This window comes from Austrofundulus limnaeus, unplaced genomic scaffold, assembly GCF_001266775.1.
Source record: "Austrofundulus limnaeus strain Quisiro unplaced genomic scaffold, Austrofundulus_limnaeus-1.0 Scaffold138, whole genome shotgun sequence".
Taxonomy (NCBI): domain Eukaryota; kingdom Metazoa; phylum Chordata; class Actinopteri; order Cyprinodontiformes; family Rivulidae; genus Austrofundulus; species Austrofundulus limnaeus.
This window is the reverse complement of record NW_013952540.1, coordinates 463,907-481,208: the sequence shown is the minus strand read 5'-3', so window position 1 is coordinate 481,208 and position 17,302 is coordinate 463,907. Positions and strand designations below refer to the sequence as shown.

Below are 17,302 nucleotides of genomic sequence, written 5' to 3'. Positions count from 1 at the left end.
ACAATCTGGCTAAAAGTTGGGTGTTATTCTTCCACTTCACTCTCAGCCTAGACTTTTATAGTCTTCAGAAAACAAAAAATGAAAGGCTGATTCCATAAACTGCTGGAATATTCTGAGGTAACGYGTCAACGACTCATCAAACTCAAAAATTGTCTCCATTCTTTTTATTTTATTTGGCTAAAGACAAAACCAAATAAAACCAATTAAAATATTAAAAATGAACTAAACCTTGTTCAAACGTTTTGAAAATATTGCTTCAGAAAAGAATAATCATAGTGTTTTTGTTTCCAGAAGTAGTTTTGGGCCTTTTTTATYAGTGACACAAAGTGGAAGTTTTAAGAAAAACAATTATATATTTGCCCAATATGTTTGCTGAAGTTTCCCATCAGGGCTGTTTAAATAATCATTCGTTTTGCGCTTTTTAGTAACTCTGTATAAAAAATCAGCTAAAATGTTTTCATAAAATCTACACTGATTTCGAGGAAAAAGATGCTTGAGTTTTTATAGTGCTGCAAAGTGCTTCATTTCATTCAATTAAAGGGCTTTGTTGTGGAAAYGGCTGCTAAGGTCCAAAAATGTTGAGACCAAAACCAACTATAGAAACCAACCCAGTCACTCAAGTAAAAAAAATGAAGAAAAGTAAAGGCATATGCAGCCTTCACTGTTTCAATAAAACAAACCAGTTCACATTAAAAAGTTTTAAGTTGGTGATAGAATAAGTGCTGAAACCTTCACCCAGTAAACAAAGGTTGCTACCTGATCCGTTCCAAATCACCTTATATTTGTCCTAAAAATACWTTTAAATCTGGTTAAATTTATGGACCAAACCAGCTTGGTTAGATTTGGGAGATACGTTTGGTTTGTTCTTCAGAAACCTCGCAGGTTTTTCTACAAACTGAGAAACTGAACAGTCTTGTTTTTTGCCACAGAAAGGTCTAGAAACTTGTTGGTGACCTGGCTGCCAAAAAAAAAATCACGCTTTTCTCACCAAAACAAATAAAGAAACATTAAAAAAGACTTGAAAATCCACCTCATTCATCTGTTGTACCATTCAGTATTTCAAACCGTAAATCCACTGAGTTATAAGAGGAAAAAAAAATAAAAAGCTCGACCTCCTCATACACCGTTGGAGCCCTGGCTGGCACAGGAGGAGAAACTGTCGTAGAGCGAGTCACTGAGTGAGCCCATAGGGTCCGTCCTGGTTCTCCCAGCGAAGCTGGAGGTGGACAGGGGCTCGTCGGCTCTGCTCCCCGTATCGCCTCGGAGGCCGGCCAAGCTCTTGTCGGGGTACGAGCCGTCGGAGCTGCTGTGATTCAGGTCGTTCAGGGAGACGTCCAGAGAGGTCGGATGATTGGGACTCGTGGGCGTCTTCTCCACTGGAGCCTCTTTCTGTGGGTGAAACAAACTTGTGTCAACTAAAAACACACTGGATACTTGTTAGCTCATCACAAACAAGCACTGATGAAAACTGGACCCAGGATAAATGTGTTCTTGGACACTTGGAGCTGACTTCTACCTCAAGTCTCAGGTTGCAGCTTTGTCCTGCGAAGCAATAAAACGGACAACACTTGAGAGAATGTCAGAGATCTATATTGAGATTTTTACCGCACCCAAGGATCTTTGATGTTGCGCCAACGATCGCGAGGACTCCCCAGTTCTGATACTTGTCTTAATGGATCTTTTAGAAACTATCTGTTCCACAGATAAGCATTTAAGACAAATGTATTTTAAATAAAACTCCACGTCACGTCAAGTAGCAGGAGGAGTTTTATCTAGAGGGCAGTATTGATTAGTCGTGACTGTCCACAAAGTGTTGTTGTGGGCCTTACCACCAGACCGGACCACGCCATTTCAGCCGTTGGGTCTCTCAAGGGCAACCCCCCACCCTTCCCTTCTTTAGTGGTGATTAGACTCAGCAAAAAAAGTGCAAAAGGCTGCAATAAGGGACCYTGCTGCTCTGTCAATTTGTCTACAGAGAAAAAAACAAAACAACACCTTAAAATAGGTGCTTTTTGTGTGTTGTTTTTTTAACGACGTGCCAACCGTTAGCGTCCTAATGCACGTCTCAAAAGGCTCTTTAACAAGCTGTAGCCCTCAGCTCTGCCTCTCCTGAGAGGATATAAACAGCCGTTCGAACAGTAACTGCTCATTTTCCAACAGCAAATCGAGCCTGCGAGATATCTCAGCAGCCATCGACGCCCGTGTTTTCGCCGGAGAGTGCAGAGAGAGCGAGCTGCAGGGGACAGGCAACCTGCCGGGGGGGATGGTGCAACCCGAGACCGCTTAGCGTTTCGCTCCTGGGCGGATGGCATCAACTCGTAAACTGCATTAGTAATAATGCTCAGGGAGCTGCGAGGCTGATAAAAACCTCCTCATGTCAGTAATGAAAGCTCTTCTTAAAACTTTCTTAAGTGTGCACGTTGTTTTTTAGATGACCCCAAACATATTTTTGTCTGAATACACTCTGTTGACCAGGTATCAAGATGTACCGGCTTTAAAGACAAGTGAGTTGATTTTATGTTGTTTTTAACGGGTTTAAACTTGCATTGTTGGGTTTTTGCAATGTTTTACCAACAATTATTTAGACACTTTCAGTAAAATGGCACTAAAGTGTTGGAAAAAATATGCGTTGTTCAAAATGGTATGTCCGAATAAACAGGATTCAGCTGGATTTCTTGTTAAAAACTTTATTTTCAGTCCTCTGACTCCAATCAGGTTCATACAGCACTGAGCACACAGGCCTCAGCCAGACCTTGGGCTGACATCAGGAAAACCCAAACACAGCAGCGCAACTCTGCTCAGAAGCAGAGACTCTAACACCCTGACAACTTTCTTTCTACTATAATAATGAATTGAGCTTAAAATGTATATCTCTTCCTGGTTACACCCCAGAGGTGTTACCTTTTACGTCAGACGTCAGAACATCACTCAGTTTTGTTTAGGCTAAGAGAAAGAACACATGATAACACACCAACTCTTTGTCAGCTTCAACCTTACAGACTGAAATGATCAGAAAGTATAAAATACAAAATTGAATCTAATATTCAATTAATCAGTTAAAAAATTTCTTCAAAAGGCTTCAACTGTGGTCTAAAAAAGTAACCATTTGTGGCCATTTCTTGGCAATTTTTTTCTATGAGAGCAGCCAGTGTTGAGCACGTTGGCAGGATGTACCCAAAGTTAGAACCAACAAAAAAGTGATAGCAGCAGGTATAGTTTTTTTTTTTTTTTTTTTTTGAACGGTTTTTGCAAGGGAGTTTTTAAAAGATTTGTGATGGTTTTCCATTTCTTTGTGAGTTGCAAAAATTTTAAGGCAATTTTTTTCCCTCAAAATAGTCACAGGGTCATTGTAGACGTCAAATGCTCGTCTCACACTCTTCTCAATTTAYCCTKATGCATYTCAATAAYCCAGGTATAAAAATAAAAGGTTGAGTAGGTCATCTGGATGGTTTCTTCTTTGTTGAAATGTTTCGTCTCTCTTCCTTCTTCAGTCTGAGGAGTTACAGGTAAACTCAGCCTTATAAGCACTGCCTCCACAAAGTGGACAAAGAGGTCTAACAATGACCATCAACACTGTTCACATGTAAAAAGAGAACCATCRGCCTAACAGTTATAAGTGCTCTAATTATCTCTATTGTTCACAGGGGGATGAGTCWTACTGGCAACAACAGCACTGTAAGAGGGGGACAACTGGACGTGACCACCACCCCCTGTTTAACCACGAGCAGTTTCTCTTGACAAAAATGGCTTCCGTTCCTCCTCTCTCAAAGCAACATAACTCTCTATCAAAGATGAGAAATTCTTCATCCTGGAAATTTAGTTTTGAGACATGAACGCAAATGACTGAAAAATGTTTACCCTAGTTTTACCGTGAGTTCGCAAAAATGCGTCACTCAGTCAAATCCTGGCATACAACTTGGCTTAAAGAAAATCAATCATGTACTCATTTATGAAAAAGGTTCACTATAAATGTGTAACTTATGTTTTAGGGATTATTTTATTGGCTCATGTATGGTGTTTTCTTTTTTACCTGAACAGGACAATGGATGAAATTTAGCATTTGGCTAATGTATGTGCATTTAAACACCTAAAATATTCATTAATGTGCACTGTCCTTTTATATGGGGAAAGTTTTGCACAATTTCTAATTATTTTGCATCTCCGATTCCCATGCTACATTAAACAGGTAACAGCTTGAGCAGCACTTGTACTGAAGGAAATAATTCCCTAAATGACCAAAACCTCTAAATTCAATAAAGTTTTCTGTGAAGACAGGTCCTTTGAGACCAGATAAAATGTTAACGGGTCCAGATATGGCCTGCGGGCCTTGAGTTTGACATGTGCAGTAGGTAATCAACATTAGTTGACTCTAAAATGACTATAACGCTGTCAGCTTGACAGATATTTGGCTAAAATTTGGTGTGGTAATAACCGATAGTCAGTCCCAAAACATATTTTGAGGACTAATAGTTATGGTAAGATTTTGTGATAATGTGAACTTGGTATTTTCAAGATTTGACCAAAAAAAGCTAAAACTTTAGAAATTTTCAAGATTTTTTCATTTCAAAATAAACTAGACTTTTTAAGTTTTAGTTACTCACTTTGTTTAGCCACCACTATAACTTAATTAGGGTTAGGAAATCATCACTTTGTTTTTAAATGCAGCTTTTTGAACAGGAAATACCTAAAAAAGCACGTAGAGAAAGTTTTGTCATCCACCTGTGTGTGTGTGTGTGTGTGTGTGTGTGTGTGTTTGGCTCCCGTTTCAGCACAAAAATAGAAAAGGTTTGAAGAGTGCTGAAGATTTGCTGGTTTTCCTCTCTCTCCTGAGTGGATTCATCTGCCCTGCAGGTGTGAGCCACTCTGTGATTAGAGGGCTGGAATGAAAGCCCGAGGACACCTGAGAGGCCTGAGACGAACCGCAGCTGAACAAAATCACAGCTAGAAGATTCACGAAATTTGTTTTAGCAAAAAAACACCACAAACAATCGAGAGTTTTCCCCACTTTAAAGTGCCCTGACATCGTTTCTATTTCGTTWTTTTTGTTCACATCGATAAAACCTAGCTGAATTAAATTAATGTGAACCTCTGCCAGAGAGCAAATCCAACACAAATTTGTGAGTGGTGTTGAAGGGAAACGTGTCTACAGGTGACGTCTGGTTTTTGTGCAGGTGCAGAGGTTGAAGCCATTCGACGTGCAGGTGGTAAATGTCGTTCAGACTCGCCAGCTTTTAATTCACCGCCCACACTTTGCTCTTTGTAGGATTTTCCTTTTTAGACGTCGGATCAATGCCGCCAATGAAAATTATACAGCCTAGAGGTGGAAGAAAAGAGTTGTGAGGATCTTTGATTTAAAAATAAATAAAAAAATGTGTGACACTGAGGAACTTTAAAAGCAAACGGAAGCAAAAGAAAAGCGGTGAAATCTCTGATTTGGTTTTGGAAGAACGCCGTTTACCAGCAGATCTAAGCCTCCAGACGCAGGCGTCTGCCTTCCCCACCTGCAGGTGCAGCTAAAAACGATGCCTTTAATAAGTGAGAAAGCAAACAGGTGTCTCCATGACAAAACCRTCTCATTTGAAAACATTAAAGACACAAATCGACAACTGGTTCTGTARCGGGGGTGAAAACTTTAATTTAATAACGCTTTTCATTCAAAAGCTAAGTGAAAGTTAGTTATTTCCTTTTATTTTTCATACGTTTTTTTATATTTTATCTTGATGTTTCCATTCAAATGATAGAATTTTTAATTTTCCACATAAAATGAATCATTAGATGTGGTGTTTCAAATGCTAAAATGAACAAGAAGTGTAAAATCAAACATAAAAAGATCATCCTGAGCTGTATCTGTGTAGTTTAGTAGTTTTCAGAAACCTTTAAATACAAATCTAATATGCAGGTACACACTCCGTGTAAACAAAGCTCTCAGCTGAACTCACTAAACAACGCTGAAGTTTGATTTCACCTGTAAACAATTGTGGTGGAATCGGTAAAAAAAGTAGAATCTCAGAGACTTTTGAGAGAAAATATGGGTGAATCTGCTGCTAAATGCAAACAATAAGTCAAACTAGTGTCAAGGATTAAAAACTGTGAATTCAGCAGGACTTTGCTTTTAAAAACTTCTGCTAAACCGGTGAGTTATCACATTATTTCAGCTCAATCCCAAATGCATCTTTTATTGAAGTAGGGTTGGGCAGCATTGGCAAAAAAATTATTCATGGTTAATTGTGACATTTAACCGATAACGATGAATAGATGACAATTGCATTTGCATGTTTTTGACACCCTGTATTCTAAAATTATACAAAAAAAATCATCAGGCTAACTTTCTCTAATTAAGCGTTATCTTCTTTCAGCTTACTTTGCTACTCGTAAGGGACAGATTGACTCGGAGCATCGTGGATTACCAGTTGAGTAGATTATTTTCCATCATTCACTGTATGTTGTGTTTGTTGTAGTCGACATCATGGTTTGCATTTTCTGGCTTTACTTGTACTCCATTTTATAGTGGTGATTAAACAAGTTCGTAGAGTCAGAAGTAGCTCCACATTAGCATTAGCTCTGCACCGCAACGACTAAAAGAAGTCACTAATCGCAAAGTGCCAAATATTAACCAGTGACAGTTTTTCAGACGATCAGCTGCAAACGATACATTTTGCTCAAACCTATACGGAAGTTCCCATTGTTGACCTATTATTAATCATTTCCAGGAGTGGGCACAGTTCCGCTAATCCTCTATTAGTGGAACTAGCTTCTCATTTAGTGGATTAGTGTTTTTGTTAACTTTGGAAACCATTACTGTAAAACTTCTATTTTTATTCTGAATGTAAATAATAAATGAATAAAAATTATCACCTCATACAAGCAGTGCTGGACGTGTCACCRCGTGTAGCATCTTTAGCAGCTAAACTTCAAACTAACTTCAAATTGTTGTTTGACCAACTTCAAACAATGTTTAAAAAAAAAACAAGCTCGATTAAAGAGACGTTTTTATTCTGAAAGGGTTAAACTGGAAGTATGACAGGTTAGACAGGGTTATAACTGTTTTGGATTGGCTGATTTTTCCCCAGATGATCTCACCCACCTTCACATTAAACCAGTAGAAAACTAACAGGTTTGTGTCAGTCCCACCACTCATCAGCTGGAAGGAGATGAAACCTCTGTTTAATGGTTTCACATTAGAGGAGCTAATATTCTTGTTTAGTGGATTAGTGTTTAGTGAACCTAACTTTTTGGCTAACTGTGCCCACCACTGGTCGGTTTGGTTATTTCTGCTTCCAAATAATTTATTTAGGGACACATTAACCATCAATATGAAGAAATGACACGGTGCAGATTACCTGAATTGAAAGCTGAAGAAAGAAAATGGATGGAAAGACAAAAAAATTGGAGAGAGTTGTACGGGAGGAGCAGAAACAAGGAAAGACACGTGGAAGAAAGTGTGAATAGGAGGAGGAGAGGGGAGGGGCGCCGTTAGCAGGGCCTGTCAGGTGTTGTCAGGATGATGAATGGGAGGCCAGCGTGGGCTGTGAGGACTCTGATGGGAGCCGCTGAGCTTTACATCACTCTCCTGAGTGTTTGTGAAAGGTTATTAAAGGCGCTTAAATCACAGCTCTCTGACACCAGCAGCAGCCGCCAAACTTCCACAAAACCCCGAGCCGGTGACGGCGTCTCCGGAGTCCCGGGCATGGACACAAAAGCAAGGGGGGTGGGAACGGACAGAGCGGCTTTCGCAGGTGCCGATGTGCCCCGGCCGGCGGGGTGAGGAGGGGACGACGCTCAGGTAGATTGTCTTTTTCAGGAGAATAATGTAGGGTAACTGGGTTCAGCAGCAGTCATCCATCATTAGAGCTGCTCCACCACCGTGTTGGAATTAGGTGAAAGTCAATTTAATAGCAGCGAGCTGCAATTCTGACACAAAATTTATTTACGTTTCTGGTGTTTGCACTTCATTATCAGAGCACTTAAATCATTTCTAATGAAACCGACATTATTTGAAGGAATGCTAATCGTCTGTCGACTTGYGTGCCAAAGTTTTAAACMAAGATTTGATCCCGTTACTYATTAATGTCCAGGGTGACTTTTGGCTACACACACATCGTTTAGCTCAGGAGATGAAAAACAAATGGAAATCCAAAGTTTGAAACATCTCCATGAGTTCCATTAAATTAGGAAATGGACAGAAAAGGGAACACGTGTAAATCTTCCAAGAGCGAACCATCCTCACAAACCAAGTGATCGTACAAGAAGAAGAATAGTGAGAGAGGCCATAAAGACTCCTGGGAGCACAAGGAGCTACAAGACTGACCCAATGAGATAGGAGAAACTGCGCTTACAACGCCCAGCTCTTCACTGGTCTGAGTTTTATTGGAGAAAGCTCAGTGGTAGTCTAGATTGGTCCTCAAGGGCCGCTATTCTGCACGTTTTAAGTTTCTTGGCTTCTGCAGAAATTGAAGAGGTCAACACCATTGTGTTAGAGCAGAGAAACAAGTAAAACATGCAGGATGGAGTCCAACCAGAACCAATACTGGGACACCACTGGTTTTGACAAACTCTAGTCTAGATTAACAGCAGGAGTCACAGAATGAGTCTTAACACAAGTCAAACTATGTCTTTTTAGAGTTTTAAGTTTCAAAATAATTAAACTGATTCTTACCGTGGTAATTTCAAAGCTGCTGCATGCTTTAAGCAAGAAAAKYYTTKKKSCSRWWAARKTTKRAMYTWWTTYCYTKKYYKSMRKKSSRRGRMMMMRGKYSRAAAAWWWAAATCACAGAAAGTTTAAATCTGAAAGGAGTCCCACTCTTTGCCTKACTTAAGAAACTCGTGGCTGGTTGGTCTGAGAAGCTGTCTGTCAGTGCAAGTCCATCTTTTGGGAGCCAGCAAGGAGTAACGTGTCTGAACATGTCTGGCTGCACGCAAGGCTGCTCAGAATTTTTATTTTTCACCCCCCACGGAGGCACGACAGACGAGGATGTCTCTGCTCCCCCCTCCCTTCTGTTTGTTATCAGAATGAGATGAGGTGATCAGAACATGCGACACTAGCTGCGTTTCCATTGCAAATGTGCACAAAACTTTGTCGATATTCTGTTTATGTCGAAAAAACATAGTTTCACAATTGCGGTGTTTCCATTAAGTAAGAAATGCTATAAAAGTCACGCGTGAATATGTTTGTTCGTGCGATAAGTCATTACAAACATGGTGGCAACAGATGTAAATATATGCATATTGCTACCACGACACTAGCGCTCATCATCAGCCATCATCAGGGACGTTGGCGTCTTATCGAGGCTTTCGAGCGACAAGTCCCCTTATATTTGGGAGCGGTGACGTATGCAGCCTTTTTGGGAAATTGTAGTCGGTGACATTACTACTACTTCTACTTCCTGTTATCTTCTTCGTCGTCTTTTTTCGCCAGTAGAAACAGCCGGTTCTTGATCACGTGACTCCCATGGTGTGAAAAAGTGTTTCCATTGCAGTTTTGCGAAAAACACCAATTTTGATAAGGCTGATAAACCACCTCATCCTAGAGCAAAAACATTTTGTCAAAAAACTTACGTTTTTTTCGAAATTGACATGTTTCCATTAAGCAAATTTATTTACGAAATTATAATTTGCGCATTTTCATGGTCAATGGAAACGCAGCTAATAACAACGCGGGGCATCTTCTGAAATGTTTGTTCCAGCTTTCAAATGTGCTTCACCTCACGTGACTCATACTGTCATCATTCTTTTATACCGTCATCATATTTTGATACTGCTATACAACAAAATACCTTCATACCGCCCAAGCCTAAAGGCAGCCCCCCCTTGTCAGTGTGCCCCAGGGCAGCTGTGGCTACATTGTAGCTTACCATCATCAGTGTGTGAATGCATGAGTGAATAAATGATGCATGAAATGAAATTGTAAAGCATCTTTGAGGGTCTTAAAAATGCTATATAAGACTAATGCATTATTATTATTTATCTATTAGTTGGGACACTCAAGTCAAGATACCACTGTATTTCAGTATCACATATCAGTATATTTGGAAAACTACCTAAGTAAACTCTTTCAAATCGTATCATCTGATAAACTTCAGGATAAACTTAATGTTTGATTTACTTGTAATTGAAAAACTTAAACAAAGTTGCTAAAAAAGCAGCTAATTGTGATGCAAAGATGAAATATTTGTGCCTTTTCCTCATTAACATCAGCATTTTTCTGTTTACTTGGACTGAATTTACAATAGTACAGAGCATTTTAACAGTTTAATTAAGTAGAGTTAATTAGAATCTTTTTGGTTTTTGCCTTTTTAATCCAGTGTGTGTCCTAACATTCTGCTGAGAAGACAGTTTAGCTTTATAAAACAGCACTTAAACCTAAAACCTGCAGAATAAATTCTGAATAACCTCTAAATAACTGATCTGATGCGCTAAGAACGAGTGGACCACATTAAATTAGATGTTTTTTTTCCTCTCCACTTCACATAAACWATTGGTTTTATGTGTTTTTGGAAAAGTTGTGTTTAGTCAGAGGTTTTGCTTGCAGAGTATGGATTTTTGTGTCAGAGTCCGTTGTTGGGAGGGTCCGTCTGTCCCACGGAGCCGTCCCGTTCAGGCTGGAGGCCATTTCATGCTCTCTGACCCTCATTTGTCTTTCAGCTACGTTAAATACTCGTAGGCAAATACCTGCTGACAGGAGAGGCTGAGGCGATCGAAAGCAATTAGGAGGCGTTTTCTATTTAAAAAAAATAAATAAATCTACAAACAATCCCAAAAGCAGGAAGCAGAAGACCTTGGAGTGTAAACAATGTCAGCAGTGGGGGGAAAAAGAAGTGGATAAAGAAATACTCACACTGAGCCATTCTCCTGCTTTGGCATCGAGAGATGACTCTTTGTGCAACAAGTTGTACTGGGAAATCCTCCTGCTGTCCTTGAACACCTCGTGTTGGTAGTAATCCATAATCGACAAGGATCTCTCCACGCTTCGCCTCTTCAGAGTGTCCTCACTCAGCTCCGCTGTGAACGGAAAGAACGGTTTCAATCAAAACCAGTGCAAAGTCAGAGGATTATACGTTCTGAAGGGGATAAATTGKTTTGTACMCTTTGGTTCAAGAAAGAAAAMCCMACAAAGGTCACTGAAATAACTTGAAACTTTAAAGTAACACGAAGGTCAAATTTACAAGAAACCAACTAATGAAAATCAGTGGTTGTTTTTGAGCCATTCTTGGATGTTTTCAGCTGTGTGTTTTTTGTTCATTATCCTTTTGGACGACTCAAGAATCTGTGACCAATCTTTCTGACACTGGCCACCACATTTTACTCCATATTGTCTYGATAGTCTTGAGATTTTATTGTACCCTGCACAGATTCAAGACACATCAGGYCAGATGCAGCAAATCAGCCTCAGAGCAGAACTGAGCCTCCTTAACTTTTCACTGTAGGTACTATAGCTGTCCCGATGCCAGTTTTTCTCAAACTATGTGTACAAGTAGTAGAGTTTGTGTACTCGCCAATACCAAATACCGATACAGCGTACTTACTGAGTTAGAACCTAAACATTACACAATGACTTTAAAGACACATTTATTTTATATAGAACAAGGTGCCTCTGCTTCCTTATAGGCCTACAGACCCTCTGACTGGATCAAATCAAAAACACAGCATGCTATGTACTGTTGTAACATTGTAAAACAAATATAAGAAAAATTTTCTTTTAATTGGTACTGACAAACTTTTCATTTGAAATGTAAGCTGCAACACATTCCCTGCAGTATTCACAGCAGTTTTGGTATCGGTMCTGGGCATTTTGTACAAGCATGASTACTTGTAGAAAGGACARTGTTGGGCCTGATGCTGATRTCAGTATCAGTGCTGGTAAGACATCACTAGTAGAGACCATGTTCTTTTCTTTGCTTCATTTTTGAGTCTTTGAATAGAGTTGATGGGACAAAATGCTCCAGTTTTGTCTCATATGTCCAAAGTACATTGTCCCAGACGTTTTATGGCTTTGCAATATGTATTTTGGTAAATTCCCATCTTGTTTTTATAATTTGATGTCCTCCTCTATAATCTTTCATTAAGTCCACTTTGGTTCAAAAATAATGTGATATGACACTGTTGAACCTTGGAGTTTACCTCTAATCTCCTTGGAAGCTGTTCTGGATTATTTGATGATGATTCGTATTATAGGTTGAGGTTGGCTACTGTCTTGTGGACCTTAAACTTCTGAAGAATCTGTGCAGCTGTAGTCTCAGGAACATCAAGCTGTTAGAGATGGTCTTATACCCGTTGACTTCAATATGCTGGTGATTGATTTTCTTTCTAAGCTTCCTGGACAACTCTGTCCTTAGCTTCCTCAAATTAGCAAAGTTTCAAGTTAATCCAGTGAAATTTGAGGGTTTCTGTAATGGAAGTGTACAAACTAATCTATCTGCATTTGTAAACAGTGTGGAGAGAAATGATCTCAAGCAGACCAGAGTCAGTTCTCTTGGTTCTGTCGATCGGGGCTCTTTGCGGCGAGGACACGGTGCTTCCTGTTTGCTCCGACTCGGTCTCGGTGTCGCTGCTGCTGCCAGAGTACCTGCACACTCGAAGGGTTGTTTGCTAAAAACCAACAAAGAGGAAAAAGTTACTTCAGCAAAACTGGAAAGTGCAGTATTCTGCTCTCCCAAAAATGATTCCCTGAGYGTCAATTGATCAAACAAGTAAAATATCTTAATGTGCAACCCTTTAAGGAGTGTTAGGCCTTTACTGATTTATGAGAGATTTTCTTATGTTTAGACAATTTAGGACTCAGTGGTCTGTTGACGTACACCGGTTGTATCGGGCTCCTTGGGTTTTATCTTCCTCTCCTTTTCTTTTTCCTTGTCTTCAGTAGAACCTGCGATGTTGCTGCATTGGGCACCAAGACTCAACCTCTTTGTCCTGATTGCATCTGTAAACGCAGAGAGGTTAATGAGGAATGATTAGTAGAAACACAAATATGTGGACTTGAATTTTTTTTTCCCATCCAGCTGGCAAACTGATTCAACTAAAACCCATATCTGACTTGTTCTGCATCCATTTTTCTGCCCCAAAATCTCCACAATGCTGTGTTAATGGTGTCCAGTCTTTGATGGTTCTGCCTGAGGCCTTATTATCGCTCTACCTACCGCCATCTCAGAGAGGCGCCGCTTTAATTGTCTCACTTTCAGAAGCTTCTCTTATGTGAGAGACTGTCAGCTGCGTTAGAATAACAGGCTGCTTTTGTCTGCATCTGAAAAAGTCTTCGCCCTTTCCCCCCCTCCCTTCAAACACCGTGACAGACACTGGGTCTTTTCAGGTAAATTGCAGATTTTATTTTCCCCATTGACAGTAGAAATGATAGAGCTAAAACCGTTTGAGTTTCATATCAACTTGTTCTGTAGTGGCGAGTCGATCTCCTGCCTCTTCAGTGTTATCGAGGTGATATAGATGCAGCCTAACGTCCTGCAGGCATAAATCTCTGAGTGTTATTGTAGCTTTAATCAACCATTCTGCCGTGCGTCATGCCCGGTGCTGAGGCACAGGGCGCCTTTATGATCTATAGCTGTGCTGACACGCTTATCTAATTGCATTCGTTGTTGTTGTTTGGGGGGTTTTGTTTTTTTGAGGCACGCAAACGTCTTGGCCTCAACGATCTCAGGTGAGAATCACATGTCGACGTCAGTGTGTTCGCCTCTTAATTAGCTGAGCAAACGAGGTTCTCAGTTTAATCAGAGTTTAATAAAGCAGACAACTTCCTCTCATCTTTAGACACCCGGGCACTCAGGAGGAAAATGTGGCAACACGAACTACAGCAACGTCCGATCTTTCAACTATTTCCTGAAAGACAAACAAAGTTTAAGCCATCTAACATGGTAATAGTAGATTTCTTTCCTGCTCTTTTCCCACTTTGTGCAGTTTGTTTTCTTATCAATTTAACCACTTGTGGATGTAAATGTTTGATTGACGTAGAAATGTTTTTTAATGAGATTTTAGCCAAGATTCTCACATTTCTGTGGATATAACMCRTCTATGTTTAAATGACAGATCCTGAGTTAGTGGTTATCAGTTAGTGTTAGCTTCTGCTAAATTTCTTACCCATTTAGTGGTTTAGCATTTGCAAAGCTAATTTATTAGTTACTGGACTGGCGGTTAGCAAATTTTTTTATTTATTTATTTATTTTTCATTTGACCTTTATTTATACAGGCAGTCTCATTGAGATCCAGAAACTCACTTCCAAAAGAGACCTGTTAATGAATGAATGAATTGAACAAGCCTGTTAGTGTCTGAGAGGAAATGTATTTCTTCTATACTAAACATCTGTACTTTAACACTAGCTCTTAATTGATACAAGTGAGGAACGTTTATTTGATGTGCAAATGTTGTGTACTGCTGAGCGGTTTTATTTTATAACCTTTCAAAAGTTACTTTTATTTTAATTGTAAGTTCTCAGTGTTATTTATTTTCGCCCACCACAGAAATGCAGATGATCTGCATTCCTGTAAGGCACGGATGTTGGAATATGTCTTTTTATTTTCATGTCAATTATTTTTAGTGAAAAATTTTGCCTATGGTTTTGCCTACATCACTGTGCAAAAATGGAAATTAAATAAAACAACACCAATATGAGGATGTGAAAAATCACATTACAAATGTAAAATGAGATTTTGAGACAGTTATAAAAAACATGGACAGAGTTGAGCCTGTATGTGTTTGACATCATTAAAGCACAAATACAACCAATGTAAGAGCAAACATTCAGAATAACAAGTTAAACATCCATCCATCCATCCATCCATCCATCCATCCATCCATTTATACATCCATCCATCCATCCATCCATCCATCATCCATCCATCCATCCATCCATCCTCTGGAGGATGACTGACCTGATGATGCCAGTTTGGGCAGGCGGCTCTGTGTCTCCTGGGTGTTTCGGCTGCAGATCACAGTGGGGTCGGACAGGGAGTGGCCCAAGGTGGTGGAAGGGGTGTGCAGGTGGGGTTTTGGAAGGGAAGGCACTTTCACGTCAGGTTGTGAGGGGTCGGGGTGAGAAGATGACGATTCCTGTCGGAGCTCGGAGGAGCTGGCGGTCACCGCACCCGGGCTGGATTCRGATTTGGGGATGTGGCGACCGCTGGCTCGGGTGACGGAATCAGGGAGGGGGAAGGTGCCGATGCCACTGTCCAGAGTTCTCATCTGACAGCTGGAGTCTAGAGGGATAGGGAGAGGAATGTGACGTCTGGGAAACAACAWCAACAACAACAACAACAAAAGGGTAGGGTACAGAAGGGGGAGGGTGTGGATTTACATGCAGCGGAAGGGATTGTGAGCAAACAGGGAATCTGCAGCAGGTTAGGTTGGAAAGAAGAGAAAAAGCATCAGTGAACAGTTGATGGAAATTCTGTCACRCTGGGTAAAAAACTCCACAGCTCCATCATGTCAAGAAGAAATGAGAAYCAGTGGAACAGATGGAGTTTTGAGGAGATCAAAAGCATTTCAACTCTGCAAAAGTCCATGTATCTATAAATAATATCTAAATAGACCAACCATTGCATGTCAAAGGTTTAATCAGAGAGTATGTGTAGGGGCTGACTCTCAGCTACTCACATACCAAATTTTACCTCAAAACCTGTAAATTTGGCGGTTGGTGCCCAAATKTTTGTGTTTGCTATTGTTGATTAGCTGTGAGAACTGTAGTAAACTAATATTTTTCTCCTTCCTTGTATTTGATAGCACCTTTTCATTGGTACAAGGCTGGTTTTTGCTTCATGTTTGACTGTGTTTCACTTTTTTTATAACCACTCATCAAACCCTTCAGTAAACTTGTGCTTATGTCAGATTCTGTTTTCTTGATGTCATGTTATGTTTTTACTCTTTAGACTGCCTATACTTTGGTTTAGGTGTAAATGTGCCTGCATTWGAGTCCACAATTTGCCCCAAAGCCAGGCTTTCTACCTTTGGGTTTAAGTCATCATTTTGCTAATTATCGTTAGCAAACCTRATCTGGCTTCCTTTATTTCCAAAATACAGGAACAATAAAATATCTGAATACCCCAGAAAGAAGAGGRTGAGGGGACCTATGCCATACATAGGCGCCTTTATCCATTAATTGCTGGGGTATTCAGATGTATCATTTTCCTTTTTTTTCTGAAAAAAGGGGTATCCTGTGACATCTGAGTCACCCTTCTTAAGCTAATGTTAGCACAGTCTGTTGTGGTTGTTTTTGGCTCCTCCTCTCTGTGGGGGTTGCCACAGCAAGCAAATTTCAGACAAAAGGATTGCCATTTGTTTTAAACTTGTTGSCTTTCCTGATGCAATCTGGGCACAAACCTGCAGGCTCAGGTTGAGACTGCAGCCCTCAATATTAGCACAGTTTATTATATAGCCAAGTCCAGTAATGTGGGGATAACACTGCTATCAGTGGTCTGTAAGCTTATTCAAGATGGCTGCCACTGCTAATGGACCTTGGCAAACACAAATGCCTTTAACTCATCTGTTTTTTACAAACATTGAGCTAACAGTAGCTAAAACTTATCCAWCACGTATTTTGAGGGCCAACAATCATGTAAGATGTGTTTAAATGTTGGACTAAGCAACGGTTTAAGCACATTTCTTCAAGGAATGCTGTTTTTTTTAAATTAATTTCATATTATAGTGTTTATCTCTGTTCTACTCCATGTTCAAAGCAGAAGCGAGTCAGCTGATTTAAAAATTACGTTATTTTTAAAAATCCCATTAGCTCCAAGTTTTTTTCACAGCGGGAAATGCTATGATTTTGAAATCTTAGTAAAGATTGGACAGTTGAGATAAAAAATATCATTTATTTTTTGTACAGCTGTTACTCATATCTATGTGGTTATACCCAATCATTCACTGGTGAACTTTGAGGTAAAAAAAATTTCTGTTAGCATCAGTTTTGTCTCCAAGTCTTAAAGCTTACCAGTGTTTTTTCCCCCCTCCATTTTACTTGTGTGAGATGAAATTCTTTAACTATAAAGGTTTTTCTGAATGGGACACAGAGGCACAAATAGGCTATAAACACTAAAAATGCCGAGTTTTCTTTAAATGCATTAGTGTTTGAGTTTTTCCTTCGGGTTTCAGAGTTTAGGAGTTTGTGAAGAGGTGGGGGGGGGTATAATCCTGTTTATATGTACGAATGAATCTGTGAAAATGAGTCTTGGTGTGCAGATGCACAGAGACGCCATGTCCACCGAGCAGATGGCCTGTCATTTTTGCACACATGTGCTGTGAAACACAYGAGGACACTGAAATTAAATAAGCAAGAAAGAGGTTTCTTAACTAAAAAAAGTAAAA

At 39.8% G+C, this 17,302-nt stretch overlaps 1 protein-coding gene across 3 annotated transcripts in view; it reads right to left on the bottom strand.

Annotated features, from left to right (window-relative positions):
- Positions 1-432: 432 nt before the first annotated feature.
- LOC106522871 (nck-associated protein 5) overlaps positions 433-17,302 on the bottom strand; it is a gene marked incomplete in the record, with an annotated part of 243,923 nt that continues 227,053 nt past the window's right edge. For 2 of the 3 annotated variants that reach the window (XM_014016095.1, XM_014016098.1), the window contains 5 exon segments: positions 433-1,389; positions 10,835-10,998; positions 12,456-12,585; positions 12,795-12,916; positions 14,875-15,198. In XM_014016095.1, the coding sequence (XP_013871549.1) occupies positions 1,117-1,389; positions 10,835-10,998; positions 12,456-12,585; positions 12,795-12,916; positions 14,875-15,198 (1,013 nt within the window). 3 annotated transcript variants of the gene reach the window in all.